At 40.4% G+C, this 24,300-nt stretch overlaps 1 protein-coding gene across 2 annotated transcripts in view; it reads right to left on the reverse strand.

Annotated features, from left to right (window-relative positions):
- DCDC2 (doublecortin domain containing 2) overlaps positions 1-24,300 on the reverse strand; it is a 68,368-nt gene continuing 44,068 nt past the window's right edge. For both annotated transcript variants that reach the window (XM_037380514.1, XM_037380515.1), the window contains exons 8-10: positions 17,546-17,646; positions 4,767-5,111; positions 1-3,153 (exon numbers count right to left, since the gene is read on the reverse strand). In XM_037380514.1, coding sequence (XP_037236411.1) covers positions 3,046-3,153; positions 4,767-5,111; positions 17,546-17,646 — 554 coding nt within the window. In that variant the 3' untranslated portion in view covers positions 1-3,045. The remainder of the gene's footprint in view (positions 3,154-4,766; positions 5,112-17,545; positions 17,647-24,300) is intronic.

Consider the following 24,300-nt stretch of genomic DNA (forward strand, 5'->3'; position numbering starts at 1 on the left):
TACCTGTATGATAGTTTACTTTAATAGCAAATTGTTTTTAAAAACAAAACCAAAACAAGCAAACAAGTCTTAATAAAAGCCTCAGAACTGTTGCGTATAAGCTTAATAAAATAACATTACATAAGCTTAAGGAAATAATGTATTTCTCATATAAAACAGAGTTAAGCCATCACACACAGCAAACCCAGACAGAAAAACTATTAGTGAGACCACCTGTATGTTTCTTGTTTAATTTCTACTTTAACATCAGAATTATTTGTTACGCATAAACTAATTTCTCTATATAAAAGAACCTGACACAAAAGCCATGCTGTCCGTGTTGTAAGGTGAATGATAAAATGGTTATATCTCTGTTTCCAAAAAGGCTGATTTGCCATTCTGAAGAAACATATCCTGTCTTTCTTACAAGAAAACAGAGCATTTTAAAAACTGAATAGCACTCAGACAGGTTTCATGTTCCCATGAAAGAAAATGATCATATTAAACTTCCCTAGAATTTAGTTTAAACTTTTAAAGTACTCTTATTGATACCTGTAAGTCTTTTAAGCATGGAAGACACCGAACGTTTGGGGAAAAGGGAAGAAACAACAGAAACCGTTGGTGGACAGAAGCTATATAAATAGAAACCAAAAGGAGAAAAGTATCACGGCACAAATCCTTCATTTTCTTCTAAATTTCATTTCTAGGTACAATGTTTTGAGGCAGAGGTTCTCCACATTAACTATCTCCATCAGATATTTTTGGATGTCGATTCAACCTCACACTTTTGAGGACGAAGGACATCTCAGAGGTTGTTCAGTCTTAATCTGCACTAAGATGCCGGCAGGCAGAGCCCTCTCTTTGGTACTCTATCACCTTTCAGTGAAGAGCCCACTCCCAGTAATGTCGACACCAGATTAGCATAATTTGTTTTGATCCAGCAAGGTGTTTAAACCCACCCTTACCGGTGAGTGTACGAGCTACCCAGCTTTGGGGGAGCAGAGACGCAGCCTTAGCATTTCCCTTGGCCAGCTTTGCACAGCGGGGTCTGCAGGTAAATTCCCCTGAGTGCCCCAGGAGACAGAGCTGCCTCCTCTGGCTGGTTAAGCATTGTTTGAGGGCTTTTGATGCTGCTGCAGGTATTATTCCAGTGCAGGATTAACTCTAAAAGTACCTAGAGGATTTCTGTGTGCTGGTCTTCCTCACCAGCACGTAGTTATTTTATTCATTCTGCTGTGGGGGTTTTTGTGGGCTGGGGTGGAGGGCTGGTTGGCTTTTTTTTTTACTTCTGCTTAACTTTAAATATTTTCTTAAATCTCAGTGAAATCAAAGATATTTGAGCATGGGCTTAAAACAAAGATATTTGAGCATAGGCTTAATTGCTGTATCAAATAAAGGAAGCACACATACTTGCTAAAGAGCTTGGCTAAGTTAGGAGCTTATTTTGAACAGATCACAAATGTAATAATCCCTCAGCTCTTTGTCAGACAGTCCCACAGAGGACACAACTCAGACAATTCAGAGATGCTGCAGGGCAAACTGTTCTAATCCTGTTCATACAGCTTTTAACATTCTGGGGTTTATACTTACATTGCCAATGCTCAGAAACACGCTGAAGGATCTCTATGTATTGCTACTCCATTGGAAAATGTATTTAATAGTAGAAAAAGTGAAGATGTTTGCATGAGTTTCAGTCATGACAAGTGGTTCTTCACATTCCTCAAACAGTCTTTCAAGTTCAATTTGTTCATAAATGTAATTTTTGTCTTAATGGCATGAAATCAATGAAAATGACATTTAGTTTCTCATAGTAATAACTTTCCAGCATTAATGATAAAGAAACACACTATTTCTTTTGTATAATTAAAGACATGATGCTCAGGGATGTATTACTATGAACAACAAATTATTCGCTTTACTAACAGGGATATATAACAATGGAGTTGGTGTCATTAAGAGAACTAACACTGTGGATCAATGCCTTATATACCAATGCACAGCCTACTAGGAGCCAGCTTGCTCAAAGAGATGGTGACACTTCCAGCCATTACGGCTACGCAAAGGGTTCATAAATGCAGCATTTGTTGCTGACTTTTACAGAAAACTGGTAGGCTCATCCTAATGTGTTTCTTATTAAAATGGCTCCATTGACAGCAATGGTTTCATGGCAATTTCAGTCTGAATCTAGGCCTATTCACTTTTTTTCATTAATAAATTAGATTTCACATAGACTGAACCACAAATCTATCCAAAGTCAACTTTTGAAACTCATCTGCTGCATAATCTTCCATTATCTTTTCTCCACTCTGATAACAATCCACTGCTTGGGGAATCGGTGCAGGACAATCAGCACAGCTCCCTGCTGGAAATGGGACCAAGCTGCAGGATTGCAGGCTGCCTACACACCTTCATAGTGCCCGGTAAGTGCTACTTGTGAATGCACAAACTAACCATTCTAATTAATATATTGAAAATCCACTATTTAGTAACATTAAGAGTGACACCTCATTATAGTGCACCATTTTTTGTGGGCATAAGTCCATTAAGTGAGGAACATATTTTAATTATATCTTCATGTTATGTCTGGAAATCATATATATCATGTGGAATATTAAAGGAAAAATTGCATATATCCTCATTAAAAGTAAAACATTTTTTCTTTTCTGAACAAAGCTGCAAAGAAGTTCTGACATTGAATTTGGGTGGGTTTTTTTTACCTTTTTCTGGAATAATGTAATTTTTGTGGTTATTCTGCTAACCACCTTATACCACAGAATAGCTCGTTCATTTCTAGTGCTATTATACAGTACTCTTGTATTTCCCCCCTCAAATTCTACTGGAAAATATTACTTTGTAAAATCTTACCTTGTAAAAATAATTCTCTGTTCCTCTGAAAACTATTAATGTTTCTTTTCTATATCAGTCCATATGCCATTATCACCTCAAGACTCAGTATGTGGGTACTGAACCTACCTTCCCATTGTAAATTATCAATCACAAAAAATAACACGCTTTATATTTAAAGTATTATAATCTTTCATTTTCTGCTCACTACATTTGTTCTATCTATGCGACTGCAGCATAGTCACTACTCTGATCATTTTTTTCACTTTCCTGTGGGCTGGTGATAGTCACCCTTGGATTTGTGGATGTTTTTTCAGGACGGGAATCCACCTAGAGAAAAAGGACAGGTACTGTTGACTGGTTTGGGTAACAAAGATTTCACTTCAATTCAATACAATGTTAGCACTTCATACTAAAACTTCCACAAGGTATTCTTCACATGAAAAAATGTTTTCTGTGAGTGATCACATTAACATTGTTATTTACCTTATACTTATATACCTTCCAGAGGACAAAGTACACAGATCAGAGGTTCCCCCCAGTTCTTTCATCAAACATCCACCCACCCACAACCCACATTCATTTAAAGTGAACGCTCACTCACTTTCTCCGCTTCCATAAATAACTTCAGCTTTTCTAAAAATAAATTTTAAAAATCAATATATCCAGCATAGAATAAATTCAGGGCCCAAGAAAACGTCACATTACTCAGCTCTCTTAACTGAAAAAATGTTCTCGTGTGTCATACAGAAAGAGGAGAAAGCCAAGTTGTAAGATGCAAGAAACCATTCCCAGCATCAGTGGAAACAGAACAGAGACTGTTCTCCAGCAGCCTGCAGGCAGGGAACACGCAGCAAGGTGTCCTACCTCTGACGCTTAAGAGCCCCACTCTTCCGAGATCTGGATTCTCCCCATTAAACAAACATTTTGTTTCCCACATTCTGTTCTCTGGTCAGTTCACCTGAACAGTCAGCATGGTCCCCTTTATCTTTCTGGCCTGCATGCCTCCAACTAAGCTAACAGCATGTTACCATGTCTCCTAAATTAATAGGATATTTGCTTTTAAACTGGTTAATTTAAGCGCCGTGCTTTGGGGATCTTATCCATTTCCACTGTCTTTTCCAATTTCTAAGAAAAGGAGATGAAAGTCCCACAAAGCCATGGCAAGAGCCCTTTGTGAAATGCAACTTCCATGAAAGTCAACGCATCAAAATAGTGAGGCACTGTGGTTTCATGAACACACCCTTTTGCTTTGTCCTAAAGGACAAGGTAATGCAAAAATATACAATGATTATGCTTTTCTGGAAATTGCAAGAATTTTTTGTATTTTATTTTTTTTTCAAAATTCAGCATACGGAAATGAAATTCAGCATAATGAAATGAAAGCCGGAGAGGGACCTTTTGCAAGGGCCTGTAGTGATAGGACAAGGGAGAAAGACTTCAAACTGAAAGAGGGCAGGTTTAGGTTAGACACAAGGAAGGAATTCTTTACTACAGGGTGGTGAGGCACCTGCACAGGCTGCCCAGAGCAGCTGTGGATGCCCCAACCCTGGCAGTGTCCCAGGCCAGGTGGGATGGGGCTTGGAGCAGGCTGGTCTGGTGGAAGGTGTCCTGCCCAGGGCAGGGGGTTCATAAATAGATGATCTTTAAGGTCCCTTCCAACGCAAACCATCCCATGATTCTATGATACTCAGGAAAGCAGGAAATGCAGATCCATCAAATAGCGAGAAACAGCTGCTTTCTCAGTTGGAGGGCATAGTGTAATTACTGATCTAACTGATCTGTACAGATGGAAAACAGCTTTTCCACAAACTGACGTTCTTGTAAATGCTCTCGGGACCTTATCAGGAGTGAGCTACTTAGGGACTAGCTGAGAAGCGTAAGGCTGAGATGAATGAGGAACTATAGCTTAAGAACAACAAACTGAAAGAATGAACACTCACCTGTTTCCGACTGTTAGAATCCTCTTCTTTTATTTCTGCTTCAGGCTGAAGATCACCTTGGTAGTTGAGGTGCTCCATTCCCTCACCATTTTCTTCGTTTTTCTTGCCATTTAAATGGGTAAGTTCTTCTTCCTCTGCTTCATCAACATTCTCTGTTTCTTCTGCTTCATCTTCATAACTCTCATTCAGTTTCTTCTTGTTTTCTACTTCACTTCTTCCTGTAACAGTTTCCCCACTTTCCTTTCCATTCACTACTGGATATTCTTCCTCTCCTTTATATGCCTCCTCTCCCCTGTCGTTTTCCTCTTCTGCATTTTCTTCTTCATCTACGGTTTCTGCTGGCCTCTGGTGAAAGGAAAAGCAGCAGCATTATGAGGCATTTTTAATCAGAATGCTCCACGCAATTCTGAAACGTGACAGACATCAAAATCACAATTACATCATCACTGGGCAGTAAGTATGCCAATTTGAGGTTTGTCTACACGGACAGAAAACACTCCTCTTGTACTAATACCCCGTAATGCACTTTTATTCTACATTAAAAATATGTTGGTGAGATTTGAATGTATTACACTGGGTTAATTCATTTGACCATACCCAAAACAACCGGAATGAGCTAGATGTAATTAATACAGCAACAGCTATACTGTTGCAGCAGTTCCAGGTTCTCCGACATTCTAACATTTAGTATGTACTTGTCTATAAAATCCTGTCCCAACAAAATACCATACGTCACCAACCCACAAACTGTTCCCCAAGAAGCATTTTACCTATGGACCAGCCATGCCATGCCAGTTGGTCCTGCTGTGCAGCTGCCTTTGCATCCACAGAAAAGCAGCAAGAAAGATGAGGTAGACCTACTGGTCACTTCCATAACATCATCCCCCTTCCCAAAGACCCCTGTGTAAGGTGGCACAATTAGGATTTGTTTGACATTTAGCAATTAATTTTTCCTACACAGAGGCAGACCAGCAGACAGGAGGAAAAGGATCTTGTCCCACATTGGAGAGGAGTAAGCAAAACTCACTGTAGTTATAGCTGCTAGCAGCATCCTTTCATGACAACCTGGAAGACCGATGCACATGCTCTCTAAGCTTTGTCATTTGTCTTCCAGTTTCCCTTTGAAGATCCACCTGACTATTCAGTGGACCAATGCCCCCCCTGCCAAGATGACTTGTATACTTGTGCTAAGGTCTGAATGAAAATAAAGAGAAAAAAAAAAAGCCCACGGGAGTGACAGGATGTATGCCTCCCACACAAGCTCATCAGACTCTAAATCTAATGCAAACAAGCTGAGAGCAACAGTTTCTCTCTGTATCAAAAGTATTTGCAATCTTACTATCATTAGCAGCTCCTTTATGTGCAGCTATATGCTACAGACCTGTATGTCTCCCTCACTAATACTAACGTTTCAAAAGAATTCTCTCATCACCTTCAACACCAGTAAAAGCCTTCAACACCAGCAATGTCAATAACTGAAGCCTCCTGATGAAACACCTCGCTTTTGTTTTGATATTTAAGTAGCAAGATAAGACAACTTTATTACGCCAGTGCACAATACTGCATTGACACAGCTTCAAAAAGGACAAGTGACTGTGTTGTAATAATCCATAGAATGACAAATAACTAGAAATATTACATGGTTACCTGACCAGATGGCTCCATAAGTAATTTTTTTAGTAGCCTCTATTTGGTTTTTATTCAAGTTTTCCTGACTGACTTTCATCTAGTAACATCAAACCAGCCTTATTACCACTAAAATAAAAATTAAACAGGCCAAGTCTTTACAGGCACCTTCAAAGACGGCACCATCCAAAGCAAACCTGAGACAGCTTCGGTAACCTCCAGCATGCAAAGATAGCAAAAATCCATAAATTCTCAGAAGTTGCCTGCTAGTCTTACGCATGTCACCTACTAATTTGTTTTCAGTCATCTAAGGAAATTAGCAGCTCTGGATTCTGACCAGAAACAGGGGAGGGTGAGACAAATTAAACGCACCAGACACCTCACTAACAGCGAGCTGTTTTGCTGTTGCTTAATGACACCTGCTTGACACAACATTACACCACCAAATGAAGAGAGGGGAGGAGCAGAAGAAAAGCAAACCAGGCTTTCTCAGTTAACTCTTGCAGCCATCCAAAATATTATTTTTTCCTGCTTTTTGTAACAACTGCCTGATGGTGGGTAGGATCAGAAGGGAACTATCTGCCCTTGCCTGAACTGCTTTAGTGGGGTGGCTCATTTTGGACTGCAGAAGAAGGTATGTAGACTTTACTCCGTGGTGTAAACCTATGTATCATAATGCATATGCTTCTATTGGTGTCATTGCTGTGGAAGCAGTCTTTGGCACAGAAACAGTGGATGTTTGAGAGGCGGTAATTTCTTAAGGTGCTACTAGCTAGACTCATTAGCCCTTATCTGTCTAAAATGGGTTGTGGATGCAAATTTTTTAAGAGTTAAAGCTGAGTAACACAGAAAATAAACACAGTGTTACTGAACCGTACCCAGAAACTCAATGGAAGCTCACAGGGAACTGGCATGAAATAACATTCAAATTTCAACTAATTTAAGTGGACCAGTCAAGCTAAATTGCCTGAAAAATAATAGTACAAAACCAAATCAGTAAAACAAACCCCATCAGTGCAAGTGTAATTTTTTTATAGTAACTGAAAATTTCAAGATAGTTGAGCATATTACAACAACAGCTATTACTACAGACAAAAATAAAAAGTCATGTTTACACCTAATAATTGGAAAGCAAAATGTCTTCTTCATTTAATCTGTTTTCAAGCTGCACTACATTAGAATGGACATTTTAAACAAGTTAAACCCAACACTGATCCAGAGGAAAAGACCTTCCAAAGGCACCTGGAATGTGGACGGTCCCGACAACTGGCGGGGCCATGGGCTGCGGAACGGCCGGCACGTTTCACGGGGCACAGCAGACCCTGTGGGCTGCGCTGCGGGGAGGGGACTGAACACCAAAACCACCCAGCACATCACACACTGCTCCTTACACAGAGAGTGTGATGCTTTCTGCTGAGATCTAATTGATCTACTAGCTATGCATAAATTAGCATCCTCTATTTTAACCGAGAAAGACATATACTCAGCAAAAGTTAGGTTTTTCACGTCGAGGGAAGAACATCTATGTGTATATGTACATGCAGGGAGGAAAACAGAAAAAAGGAGAAAACCAGAGTTTTTTACAGTCCAAAGCCTGTAGATGTTGTACATGCTTAACTTCACCTTCTTGAACAGTTCCAGTGATTTCAGTGAACTTGAACCAGTGAGCTAAAGCCTACATCAAAGTGCTTGTGGGGTCAGGGCATAATTTAAAGCTCCCTGGAGTCAATGGGAACCTTTCCATTGAATTTGATACACACCAGCCATCCCCCCACCTACAACTGTACAAAATGTATACACCAAAGTTCCTGCAAGCTGTCTTCTCTCAGTCAGAATAAATCAGAATGGGTGTATGGAAAGCAAAACAGGTGTGCGCTGATTCAGACCTACATGTCCTTGCAGAAATTATCAGACTCATCTCTAGAGGTCAGCAATAATCTTGTGTACTTCAGGAAAGGCAGTGACATTTCACATCTTAGTGTTTAGCCTTTCGTCACTCATCTTTTAAATAGCCAGAATATCCCTGGTAAGAGCTCCCAATGTAGAACGCATGGGCTGATAGCCAGGACAAAGGTGGGACTCTGCTGCTCCCCTCTGCACCCAAGAAGTCAGTTCAGCTTTCAGCCAGCATGCTGGCTCACAGCAAGTCATACAGGTACACTACATTTGGGAATCCTGGAAAAGCTCAGGGTGTCTCAAATCCAAAGAACCAGCTGTATCTCCAGCCCTGAGCGACAGGTCTGTCACCACTTTGTAACAGACCTGAATGGACATGAGCATCAAAGGCCAATATCGGCATGTCAGTGTGAGAGATTCCAGGATCGTAACAGAGAACAAGGGGCACTTCCAAAATTCATGTTGGAAGCACCCAGCCAGTTGTAGCCCAGGGTAATTAAACACGTATACTGCAATGAACTACAGAATAAGTGTTCCTGTGTTACTTTAGTCCTGTGTCCACATCACAAAAACCAACAGCACCACTTGAACCTGACAGCAATAAATTCAGGACTGGAGAAGCATCAGGTGATTTTATTCTTATTGCTTGAAGTAATTTTCACAGACAAGTTAGCAGCTTCTAGGACAGGGGACTTTCCTGGTGACTGTGATGGATTATCCTCATTACTCCTGTCATCAGAACTACTCGTAATACGGTTTGTCATTTTGGCCTTTTGTATGGTTGCAAGAAAATAGTAAGTAACCTTCTTTCTTGTGTTACTGGCTGCCTATTTGACATGAAGATGATGCTTTTGCAGTTTCCCAGTTGAATGTACAGTGGTTAAAATAGCCAGTTTTCAAACCATGAATGTCAGCATAATTCTCCGCTTGTCGCAGACTAGCAATAAAAAGACTTACTGACAAAAGACTTGTATATGTATATGGAAAGGCATGTTCAACCAAAGGCATGTTCAAGGCCAGGCTGGATGGGGCTTGGAGCAACCAGATCTGGTGGAAGGTGTCCCTGCCCATGGCAGGGGGGTTGGGACTAGATGGTCTCAAAGGTCCCTTCCAACCCAAACCATTCCAGGATTCTATGTAGAACAACCGAAGTCATTCCCAACTTCATGCTGGAAACATGGACCCAGCTTGCCTTCTGGAAACTTCCTGACACACTAGCAGGTTGATGAGGAACAGAGTGAATTTCATTTTGCATTCAAGAAGTATGATTTCTTGATGGTATTTTTAATCTCAGCAAAAACAGAGTGTTTAAAAAAGAAAGATGTATTCTAATTACACTCATCACGCTATCATTCATTAAGAGCTACATTACCAAATGCCATCATCATTCAAAAGCAATAAGTCAGGAAATCTTCCGACATGGAAGCATTTGGTTTCTTTTCCTCTAGGGATGCTAATGTAACCTCTCAGAAGGTTTTTACATGACTGATACTAGAATATTGAAAAGTGCAGTATCACACATCATTTAAGGCGGGCGGAAATTATTTTGTGCCATTAACATAAAACATAATTTTGCTTTATTGAAGCCATTTGGAAATGTTTACTTGGCTAATGGTCACAACAGACAAACAATGAGGTAGACAACAAAAATCTCAGTTGTCACAAACACCGGCATGAATACATCTCACAAATGCAGCGTCAGGAACACTCAACTTGTATTGCACCAAACCTCTCCAGAACAGAGCTGCCCCGGCTCCTACCAGGCAGGAATGCTTTGTAGCAGCACTGCACGGATTCCAACAGCAAAACATTTTGTTCCCAAACAAGATAGGGTTGCTAAGTGACAGCAGCCCTCTTCCCTTCCACATCATTTACAAAACTCAGGCTCTTAAAAAGCAAGTAAATGGGTTAAGGGTTCATCAGTCTTGCACTTCCCACATAGTAAATGTGCTGTTGTTCCTGAAGGCAAAAAACTCTTTATCACCACAACATTTAATGATCCAACCATTTTATGAGTTGGATGCTTTGCTGGTAATTATTCAATTTTTTTACAACAAATGCAGCACCTGAGTCCACAGAGTCTAATTTTTCATAAGATCATAGCACCCAGAAGTCTAACTGGAAGGAATGGAAACCATGTAACTTGAAGCATAGAAAAACAGCTTTTCAAAGGCCATTCCTCAGTCTCATTGTGTGCTAACTGGAAGCATGGCCATGGCAGAGAAGAAAACATCTGATCAGATGTTTACTTCTCTGAGATGACCTAAGTCAACAATATTTTTCTACATCTATTTCACTGACAATCACGCCTAGTTTTTCCGTAATATTTTCCATGCGTACAGTAAAATTTGCTTAAACTTCACACCCTCCAATCCAGTACAGTCTGTTGAGCATCCTTGTAGACAATGAGAAGCATTTTAAAAGCCCTACTGAGGCTGCAAAAAAACAGACCTTTTTTTTCCAAAAATATACAAAAATATACAAAAAAATGGACTCTTCTATGATGAATGAAGAATGCCCTAAAAGTTAAGCAAACTAAGAAATTGTCTGCTCTAGGATTGCTATATTTTTTCAAGACAGGCACACAGAGAGGAAGCTGTTTTCGATGCAGTACAACACTAGTTTTACAACAGAAGCGCGCCGGCAGGCTTTGCTCGGGACGAGCAAAGCCCTCCAACGGCTGGCCATGCAGGCTGCTAAAGGAAAGGTCAGACCTTGCTGCCATAGCTTCGGAATTCACAGTCATCCAATGAAGAAACTGAGGGAAGATCTGTCTTCTCATTCTGAGCCACAAGGAACCAACCAGAGCAAGTTTCCCTATCTCACGCAGGCAATGAAAAAAATTCAGTGTCTATCAGTGGAGCTGAAAGAAGAACACGCAAGGAAAAAACCTTATCCGCTGGCTTGGCAGCACTCAAAATCCAGAAGGCTTAAATTACAGCTGTACCATTTGTAGCAAAAATTGAACATAAAAAGTTCTGCATGTATTCTTTCCAAATGCCATTTTGAAATCTTTATTGATGTAGTACAAAATGTTTCCTCATGAAAAGTTCTAGCCTTTTTAATCAAGGAATATCTCTTTGAGCAGTCAGCCTGTTTTAATGTTGAATCAATGCACACTTTAACAACTTGCCTTTAGCAATAGGGAAGATAAACATTTTATTCTGTTCACTGAGGTGAATCTTGGGTCTCTAAGGCAAAATGTATACACCATAATGAAAACTGCAAATGAAAGGTGCAAATTTTCTGCTACTGATGATACACTCCAGCTACAGAGAGAGCACCTAGGGGAGCTACATGACCTCACATCACATTACAGCCCAGGAAATGGGGAATAATGAGTGGCAGCAGGACTACATTAATCAGTGGACATGTCTGTAATAATGGAAAGCAAATGGCTAGTGAAAGAACCAAGAGTGTCAACATCTACAAAAAAACTCCAAATCAGTGCCTGTTAGACAAATTTATCATCCAATGATTTTTACAAATAAACACGGAAAGAGAGAGGGAGATGGGGATGATGAATCTGGAGGGGGAATAAAAAAAACCCACCAGATTAATTCTACACCACTCTTTATATACACTAAAATCTTTAATAGCCAGTATCATACACCCCATGGCGAAGCAGGCTGGCACAACAACATCTGAAATCCTTGTAGGGGTCATGCAATGGACAACTTCTTATCTCATAACTCTCATACTTACCCCACCTCCCAAAGGCTTCATATGGGAGATGAACAAACGTGTTTATGGAAATGGATAAACCAACGCAACCTTGCAGTGTTATTTCAATACTATTACTACCACCTGCCGCTTTTGTATTTCACAACTTACATAAAATTAAAGGAAATGTAATAGTTTGTTCTGAAAGCTTTACAAGTTAGAAAATTTTCTCTCTCAGAAAGTTACTTTGAATAGATTTGTATTATCACAAATGAACTCAAAGTAACACACTTAATTATAATCTCAAATTAAAAAACCCTTTTGTTTTGCTGCCTCAGTGAAACTGAGAACTGCACTAAACCCACTTTGTTCCCTTGCTATTTGCACAATTGTTTTCATAGTCTGTCACCAGTTCCCATGGATGCTGGCAGCGTGATGTAAACAACCAACCTGAAGTCTGCATGTCAAAAGAAGAATTACCCATTTCGCATTTGGAAGCTGCAGTCTTAGTACAGAATATAGAACAGAAGGATCTGGTTTGGTTTTAGGCAAAACACTGATTTTTCCTTCTTGATGTTCAAGTACAACTGTCAGCTAGTCTGGAGTAAAGCAAATCCTCTTCTTTTAATGTGTTCTCAGCTGGCAGACAGCATTTTACAGAACAGGACATAAGCGGGTGTCTAGCCAGTACACTAAGTTTAGTTAATGGCTAATCTGGCATTTGTTCAACCATGTACTTCAAATGGCAAGACAGAGAAGGTGCATAAAAAGAAGAAAGACTAAGCTCTATCTTCACCACCTCATTTATGTGCCTGATGGAAATGATAGCATATCAGAAGTGTCAGCATTCTAGTGAAAGCTGGCATGTAAATATTTATGCATTATGCAAGATTGTCAAGCCCTGGCTGGCTGTCCTTTTCCATATTTCTAGAAAAAACAGAAACTGCAGTTCAGATAAGAAAAAGCTATAAAGCTTTACATCACAGAATTTAAAACTATTTAAAATGGTCATTAATAAGAACCTGAACGTGTAAAATGCTAAATAAATGCTTCCAAGGTCTGAACAAGCTCAGTTATCTGGGAATAAAAAGTACTCAGTGGTACTCAGAAGGACCTGGCTTCTTGCCAGATTACCTAGGAAACTATACATGAAGTCTTAAAATGATAAATAAACCATGGCTTGTGTTGCAATAAATGTTGGGGGTTTGTCTTGCTTTTCTGAAAATATGAACATCAGATTATTAATATCGCGCATCACTGATTTTTAATTTTTTTCTTCCCCGCTCAAACACACTTGCTTCCAGTTCCTTGTCCAGGTTGGTAGCAACTGAAAAATCAGTTGGTAACAACTGAACTGAAAAATATTTCCATTTGAGGACGATGAATGGGCCTTGGTACATGAGCTTAGAGGCATCAAGCAAGTTCCTAGCGTTGCAAATTTGCCAGCACAACTGATGCTCACGGGCAACTGTATCAGCAACTGCAGCTACCGCTGCCAAGTGCAGAAGTGGTAGTGGAGCGTTAACTGTTATCGCCTCCCTAGGGATGGCCATCATCCTCTGGCTGAGGCAAACTGGTGAGACACAGGGCAGAATGGGCAGAGCTGTTGCCTGCACTGTGGGATCTCATGGAGAAATCAGGCAGCCATCTCCAGGGTACTTGGATTTCATATGAATTGCAGTCGACCTAAAAAATAAGACCTGACAACCCAATTTACACTGTCAAATACTTTATGCGACCCAGCGGAATTCTTTACACACCTTCAGAGGCCAATAAACAGGCTAATCATTTCTTAATTTGATTAGTACACTGTCAAGACCAGGGCAGAATATACTTCAGGATGTCATAAGAAACAAATATGAAGATGACAGGTGGCATGTTCTTCCCCAATGTCAGTACTATCAGTACAACCCAACACATCCTAATTACCACAACACCTCATGAGGACAACTGCAATTAACAGGGCTGACGAGCCCAACAGGGTTTAGCACAGAAGTCTCTGAGGCTGGGGCAGGTATTTGCTGTGAAAAGATACAGCTGTAGCATTCCTTACATCAGGGACCAGGACAGTCATGCTCTTGCCTCTTTCAATCACCTGATTCACTTGTCTTCAAGAACAATGTCTATAAAATAGCTGAGCAACACTCCTTCCCATTAAAGTGAATAAATCACTGAGAATGATCCTTCTGAGAAACAGCAGCCTAAAATGAAATGAGAGATCCAGATTTTTTTCAGATGGTATGGTGCCATTCTTCAAAATGGCTAAGCAGCAGGTTTGTATGTGGCTTTTGTTAACATACAGATTAGTAACACAGGCGGCAGAAATTGATATAGAAAGTATAAGGTCATAATTCTTCTACTTCCCCCTCAGACATTTTTTAAAAGCAGAACACAAGCAAAACGTAAAGATGTCTAGTATTCTTTTACCCAATACAAATAAAGTGAAAAAAAACATCAACGCAGTAGTTAGCACAAAACCCCAAAGGTTACTAAAAAAAGTTGACTATAGGACTGAAATAATCAAAGATGGACAAAAATGAAAAATTATGCTACAAGAGACCTCAAGACCAGTGGTCTCCAAACTGTTTTGATTGCACAGCTTTATCAGTGAAAACTTTTTGATCATGAATCTCCAGTATATGATTATTTATTTATTTATACATTATATACGTGTGCTACTGAAGTTCTAATTTTTTTTCCTGCATCCCAATGGATAGTCTTGCACAGCCTGGGCTGGGCACACTCCACTTTGAAGACTATTGCTCCAGAGATCATCTAGGGCAGCGCTCTGCTGCACTGACTTCAAAGTAAAAGTGAGTTTTTTGAGGCCCTTTCTGGTTTAGTTTTAAATATCACCAAAGACAAAGATTCCCCACCCTTTCTGGACAGGAAAGTGCTTACAGTTCTCACTGTTGAAAATATTTTTCTTATGTCTGATTAGAATTTTCCTTGCTGCAACTTTTGACCATTGTCTCATCCTTTTTCTGTGCACCACAGAGGGAAGCCTGGCTCTGCCTTCTCTGTTGCTGCCTCTGCAGCTGGAGAGCAGTATGATCTGCCTTCGCGTGCTCAGCTGTCAAGATAAAATAGATGCAGTTCCCCAAGCTTCTCCTTGTGTCATCAGCTCTAGACCCCAAAACTTTTTAGTATGTTGCTGTGCTGGACTCTCTCCTGTTTGTAAATCTCTCTCTTGTACTGGGAAGGACTCAAAACTGGACAACATATCCTAGATGCAGTCCCAGAGGTGCCAAGGAAGATAACCAGTTCCCTTGATGTGCTGGCTGGAAGATAACCAGTTCCCTTGATGTGCTGGCTGTGCTTTTACCAGCCCAGCCTGCACTGTCCACCTCATCACCAAACGGGCACAGTGCCGACTCGTTGCCAGCTTGCTAGCCACAGGAGCCACATGGCCCTTTCTGCAGTTGCTCCCTAGCCTACATTAGCCAAGACCATACCAAGACACAGTTACTGTGTTCCAGGCGTCCAGCTTCAAATTTCTCTTTGTTGAGCTTCATGGGGCTCAAATCAGCCTGTTCCTTCAAGCTCTTGAGATTGCTTTGGAAGGCAGCCCTTGCATATCAGCTGATAAATGAGTTTGGCTTTACTACTGGCCCTCGATAAGGCTGCATCCCATGCCATTATCCATGTCACTGATGAACATATTAAAAAGTATCAGACTCACTATCAAACTCTAAGGACCACCATCCATAAATAGGTGCCAGTTAAATTTCAGACAATTGACCTTTTAATTTCACCCAACCAGGTTGTTTTTCATCTACCTTGTAGCCCACAAATCCAGTCCCTACCTTCTTTAAAAATATCTACATCCCTATATCTACCACTCTTCGAATTTCTCCTACAAAAACGGAAGTCTACACTAAAAGCAAGATCAATGACAATAACTGCTGTCCCTTCATCCACAGAGCCAGTTACTTCATCACAGAGGCAAAGAGGCTAGTTAAGTAGGATTTGCCCGTAGTAAATCCATGTTGGTTATTCCCAATCACATGCATCAGTTTCCATTTCTCACCAAGCTTTGGATTGCCCAACTCCACCCCTGCACGCCCAGGCAATGTCTCTATACTGCTCCTTAGCAGTCCATCCCCTCTTCTGCCTCTTCTAGTGTGAGGTCAGGAGTCGTCTGCTCAAACCAGCCTCTTGCTGTGCCTGCTTGTCTTCTTGTGCATGGGGATAGTTCTTGTGCTTTGATGAAGATGCCCTTGGAGATCAGCCACATCTCCTGTGTTCCTCTGCACTTCAGGGCAGCCTCACACAAGACCCTCCTGCCTGCCAGTTTCTCAAACAACCTAAAGTCCACTCCCCTGAATTCCAGGATTTTTGTTATTTTCCATCCCCACTTTCTTCAGGGTCTTGAACCCTATTGTCTGCAGCTAAGGCTGCCACTATCACATCCCCAGCCAGCTCCTCTTAATTCATGAGTAGCAAATCCAGCAGAATGCTTCTCCTAATCATGTTTCCCACTACCTACATGAAAAATTTGTCTCCAACACACTCCAGAAATCTCCTGGATTGTTTGTGCTCCATCATGTTGCCCTGGCTAATTAAAGTCTATTTACAAACAACAGTTTTTAACTCCCTCTCTCCCACTTGTTTACAATCTTGTATTAACAACTGTTTCTCAGCACTGAGACAACCACCAGGAGGTCAGAAAAATGCCCAAGAATCAAGAATCTCTTATGTTGTTTGGATGATTTTTAGCCTGAGAAATCTGTCTGGTAAACTGTGATTCCTTACACTGCAGCATGAATCAGAAACAGTATCTTGTGGCCTAGGTGGCTCTCCCCGAGCCATTATCAGCAGACAACAAAAGCACAATGCAATGTCTTGTGGACTGGACACAAAGTCAAACAAGTTGGAAAATTCTACAAAGACGTAAGCTGAAAAAGAGGACTGTCTTGTGAACAATTCACAAGCAGGAAGGGAAAAAAAAAAAGGTAATTTTTCAGAAAATAATTTAAGCAGTTCTATTCTCCATTGGAATAAACTTCAGCTTACCTCTTTCTTATATTATTTCAGTTCACAGGAGTTTCTTTTTAAAACAAACCAAAAGTAAAACAAAGGGATATAATCTTATCTTTGGTTATCAAGACCCATTTATTGTACATAACGCCTACAATTAAAATCTGGCCAACTAAGTATCATGTTGTTCCAACAGAAGAAAGTGCTGGCAGCTTTACTAAAAATCAGATAAATCCACACCTGTTTGTGGTTGAGGACTGCAGGGATCCTGACCTTGATTCTGTGCATAGTCCTTTTACACTGTTCCACCAGTATAAAGGGACTGCAATCCCAGTGGATTTATTTGGTAGGTTGTGACAGGGAATCCTGAGTCTCTACGGCCCTATAAGGGCTCTCAGAGCAGATCTGAAGCTGATGAAAAGGTAACTGGTATTTTACACTGTAACAGAGAAAGGAAGATCTGCTAAAGCTCCCATAAAAGAAGCCATATCATAGAGCTGTTAACGTCATCCCCACAGAATCATGCTATACACTTGAAAGAAACCCGGGAAAGAAAAACAACACACAACCTGTGATCCTAAAGAAAAAACGTTTACTTCAAGCTTGATCAATACCTGGTCCAGTGGAACTTCTACACGAGTATCTTCATCTTCCTGCACTTCAGCTGCCCCCCACATTTCAGACTCCTCTTCTCTGGCTTTGTAAATATCTTCACCTACAATGGGAAAGACACAGGCGGAAGGAAGTGAAGTCCAACTGTGACACTGTGTGGCACAACCACGGAACTGCATTCAGTGTGGTTGCTGAAAACAGGTTTCTGAGCTGACCCACCATTCCCTATACAGGTCTTTTAATGAAGTTTTCAGTCTCCCATTATTGTCAATTTGTTTTCCTTTCCTTTCCTTTTTAATAACAAATACTTACATGCTGCACCGTTTGGGAAAGGGAAGAGGAAAGGGAAGGGAAGAGGGAAGGGAAGAGGGAAGGGAAAAGGAACAGACACTGAACAAAGCCCTGTATCTGAATTTCCTTCACTTCTGGCAAAGTCAGTAGTGAATCTGAACTTAATACATTACAACAACAATGTATTATTTCTGTTTCTACAGTCAATGATAGTACCCTCTAGCAATTAGCATTCTAACACACATCTAGCAAAAATCTCAGGCTTTGAATCAACGTGGTGAACCACAACAGGAGTGAAAGATTAACCCAAACAGTTGAGATTAATGCCACTCCCCACCCTGGGGTATGTGCAAGTAGAATTATAGCTGAAACTCCACATCCACGTTAAAAAAGCACATACTCCTAGCTAACAAGGTTAATGGTTACAATGATACTCAATTTTTCAAAGATATTACACCATTTAGTCATTTTTTTCCCCCAAGTGTAAGTAATAACTAGGGGTCTTTGAAGTTCCTAAGACAGGTCTTTCAGTACCAGCTAACTAGGAAAGTAAAGACAGGTACATATAGAAAACAAGCAGTTTCCAAGTGACACACATTCCTCTCCCCCTTTTCCCCCAGAATGAAAACAGCCCAGAAATTAAAACACAGGTTACTCCAAATCATCCCACTTTATCTATCTATCCACCATCTATCTAGAAAGGACAGATGCCCCTATGCTGATGTGTTCATATCCAACAAAATAAGCAACTACAATAAGAGGAAAAAATGTTTGTACTGTTTTGGACTGCCTCTTCATTCTTCATAAAACAATGTGAACTTGATAATATCAACTGACCATGCAAATTGATCTACGCTGCTGGACACTTAAATAAACAGCCCTGGCGTAGCACTGAACCACTGACAGAACCATTGAGGAGGAGGAAAAAATAATGGCTAAAACCCAAGACTTAGAGAAATCTGGAGTCTACCTGCATAAAAAGTCAGCACTGACTACTATGAAGGTTAGTTTTCCAGTTACTTTCTCATCACCATGAAATCCAAGGGAAGAGTTTCCCTTGGGAACAACATTCAAAGGTACACTGCAAATGGCTAGCTGGAGGGGAGGTGCCAGCTCATCCAGGTGGCCTTAGATGTCTACTGACAGGCCACCGACCAGGGCACCACAAAGGAAAGCCATTCTCACAGTTTGAAATGAAGAGGCCGGAATAGGAAGCACATGAACCATCACAGTGATATTCCAGCATGGTACTGCTGGCTGCATTTTAGGAGAGAGATTTTATGATGGCCATAGCAGCTTGAGTACCTGAGCATCAGCCCCACAGGAAGCCCCGCATCCCGCCAAATGATCCGTATTACTCATCCTCTGGAAGTACCAGTGTTGGAAATACCATGCAGTTCTTAGCATCATTGACTGGATTCTTATCCTAAATATCTCACACATCCTGAAAAAGGTCTTGTCTTCACACTTAGCATGGAGATAATAATTTTATTTTATTAATTTCCTTTTTTTGTGTGTACTATTAAATATAATGCATATGTTGTAGTATGTTTCATTGAAACCAACTAAGGACATCAAATATTTACTGGCAGTATGGCAAACCTTGGACAATCTGTGTGTACATATCTCATTACAGATCCCCTTTGCTGAGACAGGGCTTTTTCTGAGAAATCCAGCAATAAAAACATGGACCAGTAGAGAGTAGCAACAAAATATATCTGAACGGGTACGACTTGTACTTATTCAAATAATCAATGCACTTCACATTTTCCATTTTTCTGAGTTCTGTAAGGGACAGAAAGTTCTGTTTCTTTTACCTGACGTTATCATTGTTACCTCTTCATAGACACTCAACTGAGACATAGATCGCCACCATATTCTGAGAGGAAAATGTACTTTGTTCCTTGAAAGCCACCATGATGACTCTCCTAATTCAAGGTTCTCCCTTAAGTACCTAAGAAAATAGCCTTGTCCTAGATTCCTTGGCTCACTGAACATTGACCTGAAAAGTCAAGTCAGTGTCTGAGAGAACTGCGTCTGTAATAAGACCTTTGCCTTCAAGATACCCAAGTCTTTCAACCAAAATGGTTTTTCTTCTGGCCTTTAGAGGACTTTAGTACAGAGTTAACTCCCACCAGGTTTTCCTCCAGCAGGGCAAAAGAAGAAGTACCAGAGAGAGAAACATATGTTGGCCCTGGAGGCCAAATCCATAAAATTAATCTCAACAATTGAGGATACAATTGTAAAGGATCTCTCCTTAGAAGAGTAGATAAGCTTTGGGGCCACGTGGAAGAACCCAGAACAAGGAGACAGATGTGCAGTATTTTCAAATACCTTAATCATGAAAACAGGAGAGAGTGAGGGAGGAGGGAAGGAGACAGTAAGTTTCTGCCCAGGTCATGCAACCACCTTTCCCATTCAAAACAGCATACACAAAAAGCTAGTGACAGGGCGATCTCTATAAGCAAAATCTGAAACCACCATGGGATCTCCTCCAAGCACATTAGCATATTCTAACAGGTGTCTGCTCAGAAAGCTGGTCATAAATGAAAAAGGATTAATTGAAAAGAGCTCTGCACAACATTCAAGCATCTCTCAAGGATACCACCGTGTATCTCACACAGAAAGCACTCTAAAGTGAAATAGCATTCCTGCTCTTCCATAGAGTGGAAGATGCCAAAACTAGATAGCAGGCTGTAATCGGAAAGAATAGCAACCACAGAATTCACCAAAAAAACTTCAAGGACAGTGTTTTCAAACAAAATGGGAAATTATCCCATTTTCCGAACAGCTCTATTCTCTGAAGAATGAAAACATGTAGTTAAAGAATAGCATATTTCAAATGCATACAACACAAAAGATCGATAGTTGGTTTCTGAAGGGATGGCAGAAAAGATTTATTATCAGAAAAGAAAAAGAAAAAACATTTAAGTAAAAAAAAATACACAAAAGGGAAATGAATTATCTACCTCTGCACAAACATGAGAGTATGGAAGACAAATGTCCAAAACACAGGTACTGTTAATAGTCAGGGAAGGAAGAAAAATGCTGAAGTCTGAAATGTGCCAAAACAGGTGAAGAAAAGTGACACTAACTGAAAAATGGGAAAGTTGTAACACTTGAACAAAAATTAAAAATTCCAAAGAAAATTACAAGGAATTAAATTGGTTTTACATTAGGACATCTACTCTTGTCTTTTGGTACCAAAAGTGAACGAAATACAGAAATTGTAAAGTAATTTACACAAAAATAACATGACCAAATGGAGCATTAAAAAAAAACCAGCTTAAAATGTAAACACCAATAGTGTTGCTACTCTGCTTCAGCCAGAGGCATTTATGGTTTTTGCTCGTGTATTTACAAATATCTGGAGGAGGGCAGCCGAGTGAAAGTCCAACATATTACTTGTTTATGTGATTCTGTGTCAGGATCTTGTCAGCAGGAGTTTGCAGACCACATGAATCACTATTCTCAGTGCTGCAAATTACTCAGCACCTCCCAAACAAATGTGTTAGGCTGGGTAATTTTGCCTCATAGTTTGTAGGAAACATTTCAGAAATCATTTTTATTTAGGAAAAAAAAGCAAAAATAATCTTATTGATGCAATATTTCACATCTCTGTCCCTGAATCATTAGTCAGAATCATTAGTGTAGTTTCTAACGTCTCTGAGGGAGGAAAAACCAAGAAGGCATTTTACGAAATGCTATAAATTACATGAAAAAATATTTTTGCACAACTTCATTCTATAGTTATGTGCTTATATTGCAATCTGCACTGAAATTAGAAATAAGTATTGTACCTTACTGAAAAGAGAATTCCTGACACTTCCATTAGATGTAACATTTATGCCTACCCAAAACAGTTCATAAAATGTTGTAGATTAAACATGCTTCTCATACAAGAGCCAGTTCTGACTTTCTGTGCCTCAAACTAATGGAGAATTGGCCACAGTCAGGGTCATGGCAACACTGAGGCGCAGACCTCTAGGAGTGGGCCAGGAAGGCAGGCAAGCACAGGCTCGCCATCAGCCTTGGCATACTCTACCAGTTTGCTCCAAGCAGAGTAGACTTTGATGGCAGCAAAGGGTTCAAGGGCACTTTGAGCTCCAAAATGTCTCCCTGCAGCTTTGCTGACAAGTATAAATCAGAGGATAGATTTCAGCTAGGTTCTCAGTTCCCCATGCCACAGTAAGTGCTGCTTCTGTCAACAGGCCAAGCGAAATAGTATTGGGAGTCTCCTGATCTTCTGTGAGGATATTTTTCTACTATGTCCAGACAACCAGAAAAGACTGGAATTTTTCAGGTTTTGCCAGTCACTGGGTGAAAACAGACTGTCTTGAGCTAAAAATCACCACTATTTTTTATACCGTATACAGAAAGAAGGAAGGTAACCTAAACAAACATCTCTCATTATTTCCCATTATTTTAAAGCAGGGTCATGTTCAGTAATCCAGGGAAGAAGGGGAAAGAAGAACAAGAGGGAAAAGGCATTCATGAGGGGCAGCCAACTGGACAGAGGGGCTATGCAGAGGGTAGAGGATATGGACACAGAAGGAGATGACAAGGGCACAGTAACGTAATAAGGAATGTGTGGAATGAGGAACTGTACAAGAGCGAATAGAAAGATGAGGAAACACAGGTGGAAATTAAGGGAAAAAATGGGGCCCAGCATGCTGGCAGGAAGGCAGAAAAATGGGCTGTGTACAGGGGGAGAGTAGAAGCTTGGAAGAATGAGAGGGGAGGACAGAACAAGCCAGCAGATACCCATGCCAGTTTAGGCTTCTTAAAGGAATATTCCTTCAGGAAAGCCTGAGAAGAGGAATGTTGTATTACTGGTACCTATCTGCAACTGAATTTCTATGTTCAGAAGTTCCCACACATACTTACTTGTGACAGAGGTGCAGCAAAATGCAACAATGAAAAAACGCTCATTGTTGTCAGGCAAATATTTTTCTTGATTTCTTATTCTTATTTATTCCTACAACAAACAATATTTAGTAAGGCTCTGTATAGTGTCCCTACAGCCTGGGGAAAGAATTCTTACAGCGCTTTTCGGCTTCAGGATGAACGGAAACTGCAATCGCAAGTGCTTTCCTAAGGAGCGTCTTGAAGAATTATGCTCTATCTCACCTCTTCCCCAGCTCTGTAATCCCCCAGAAGGAAAGGCTGATGAAATATCAAGAGGACCCTGACTGCTTCAAGCGCTGAATTCCCCAAAGCCTTGTGAGGGTTACCAGGAAAGGGAACACTTGGAGCCTGACAACAGCTCTGCTGAAGAGAGGTAGCTAGTGTCTCAAAAAAGCTGTGAATCCACCCAGCCCTCCCCAAGCGAAGTCAAGTGACACAGCTGTTAAAACACTGGCTTACAGCTAGCACCAATGGAGCCACACAAATAGTAAGAACAAAAGAACATTTTCAGCAGAAAAGGGTGGTGAAATTACATGAGGGAGGATGATCTCAGAAGGCTTAGCTCTTTGGAAATCAGGTCCAGAAGGCTATGGGTATGAGAAGGGCAGAGTGGTCACATTTGAATCAAAACCTGAGAAAATATGATGACTGATAAATAGGGTGTGGGGGTTCTGATTTTGCACTTCCCCAAGGTCTATTTCATAAAGCAAGCAGCTCGGTCCTCAGCTGGTTTCACCAAAGACAAGAAAAGGTGGTGGTACTGTTTTCCTACAGTACTTTTTCTCCTCTGTGACTTTGTTGCAAATGGACAAAAAAACCCCAATAGAATTTAAGACAATGTTAAGACTGTTGCGAATCATGCTTCTTGCATAATGGCTCTTAATAGCTAAGGATCTTCATCTTCAGAGTTCCCTACTCTGTCCTGTCCCCTTACCCATCACAGCTATGCTGGCTTTGCAGCCCCTGAGAATTCATATGTGTGAAAGGGAGTCCACTGACCATTCAGGGGCATGTTCTAGGTATTTTATATTCTGGCTAATCTCCCGATAGGTAGAGAAGAGATTAATTATCAGCAACAGCAAATTCATAAATGCCCAAATCATTCTGACATTTCACCTGACACGTTACAGGTAGTTCAACACACCAGTGTTCAGTGTATTGTGCAGTCACTGTTCACTATGTACACAAAGAAGCAATGAATCGGTGCATGTATAATTGAGCAAACCTTGGCTAAAGTGCAAAGATCATTTTCTGTCTGATACCATTCAGTATTTCAGCTGGAATCTGTTTTGTGCTCTTTAATAAACAAGAAAGTTCTATGACTTTATTGAACAGAAATGGAGTTGTACATTGAACTAACTCATAAGAAATCTATATATTTTAAATAATTAAGCATAGCAATTAATGGCCTTTATATAAGCTCCTTTTCTAACCAGTATTAACTGTAAAACATTTATTGCAGCACAAATTACAACATTATACAGTCATTAATGCAGCTGAAATTTTAAACCAATTGAAGTTTAACAGTAGGGATAAAAAAAAAAATCATTGTAATAAT

Source organism: Falco rusticolus, chromosome 3 (assembly GCF_015220075.1).
Source record: "Falco rusticolus isolate bFalRus1 chromosome 3, bFalRus1.pri, whole genome shotgun sequence".
Taxonomy (NCBI): Eukaryota; Metazoa; Chordata; class Aves; order Falconiformes; family Falconidae; genus Falco; species Falco rusticolus.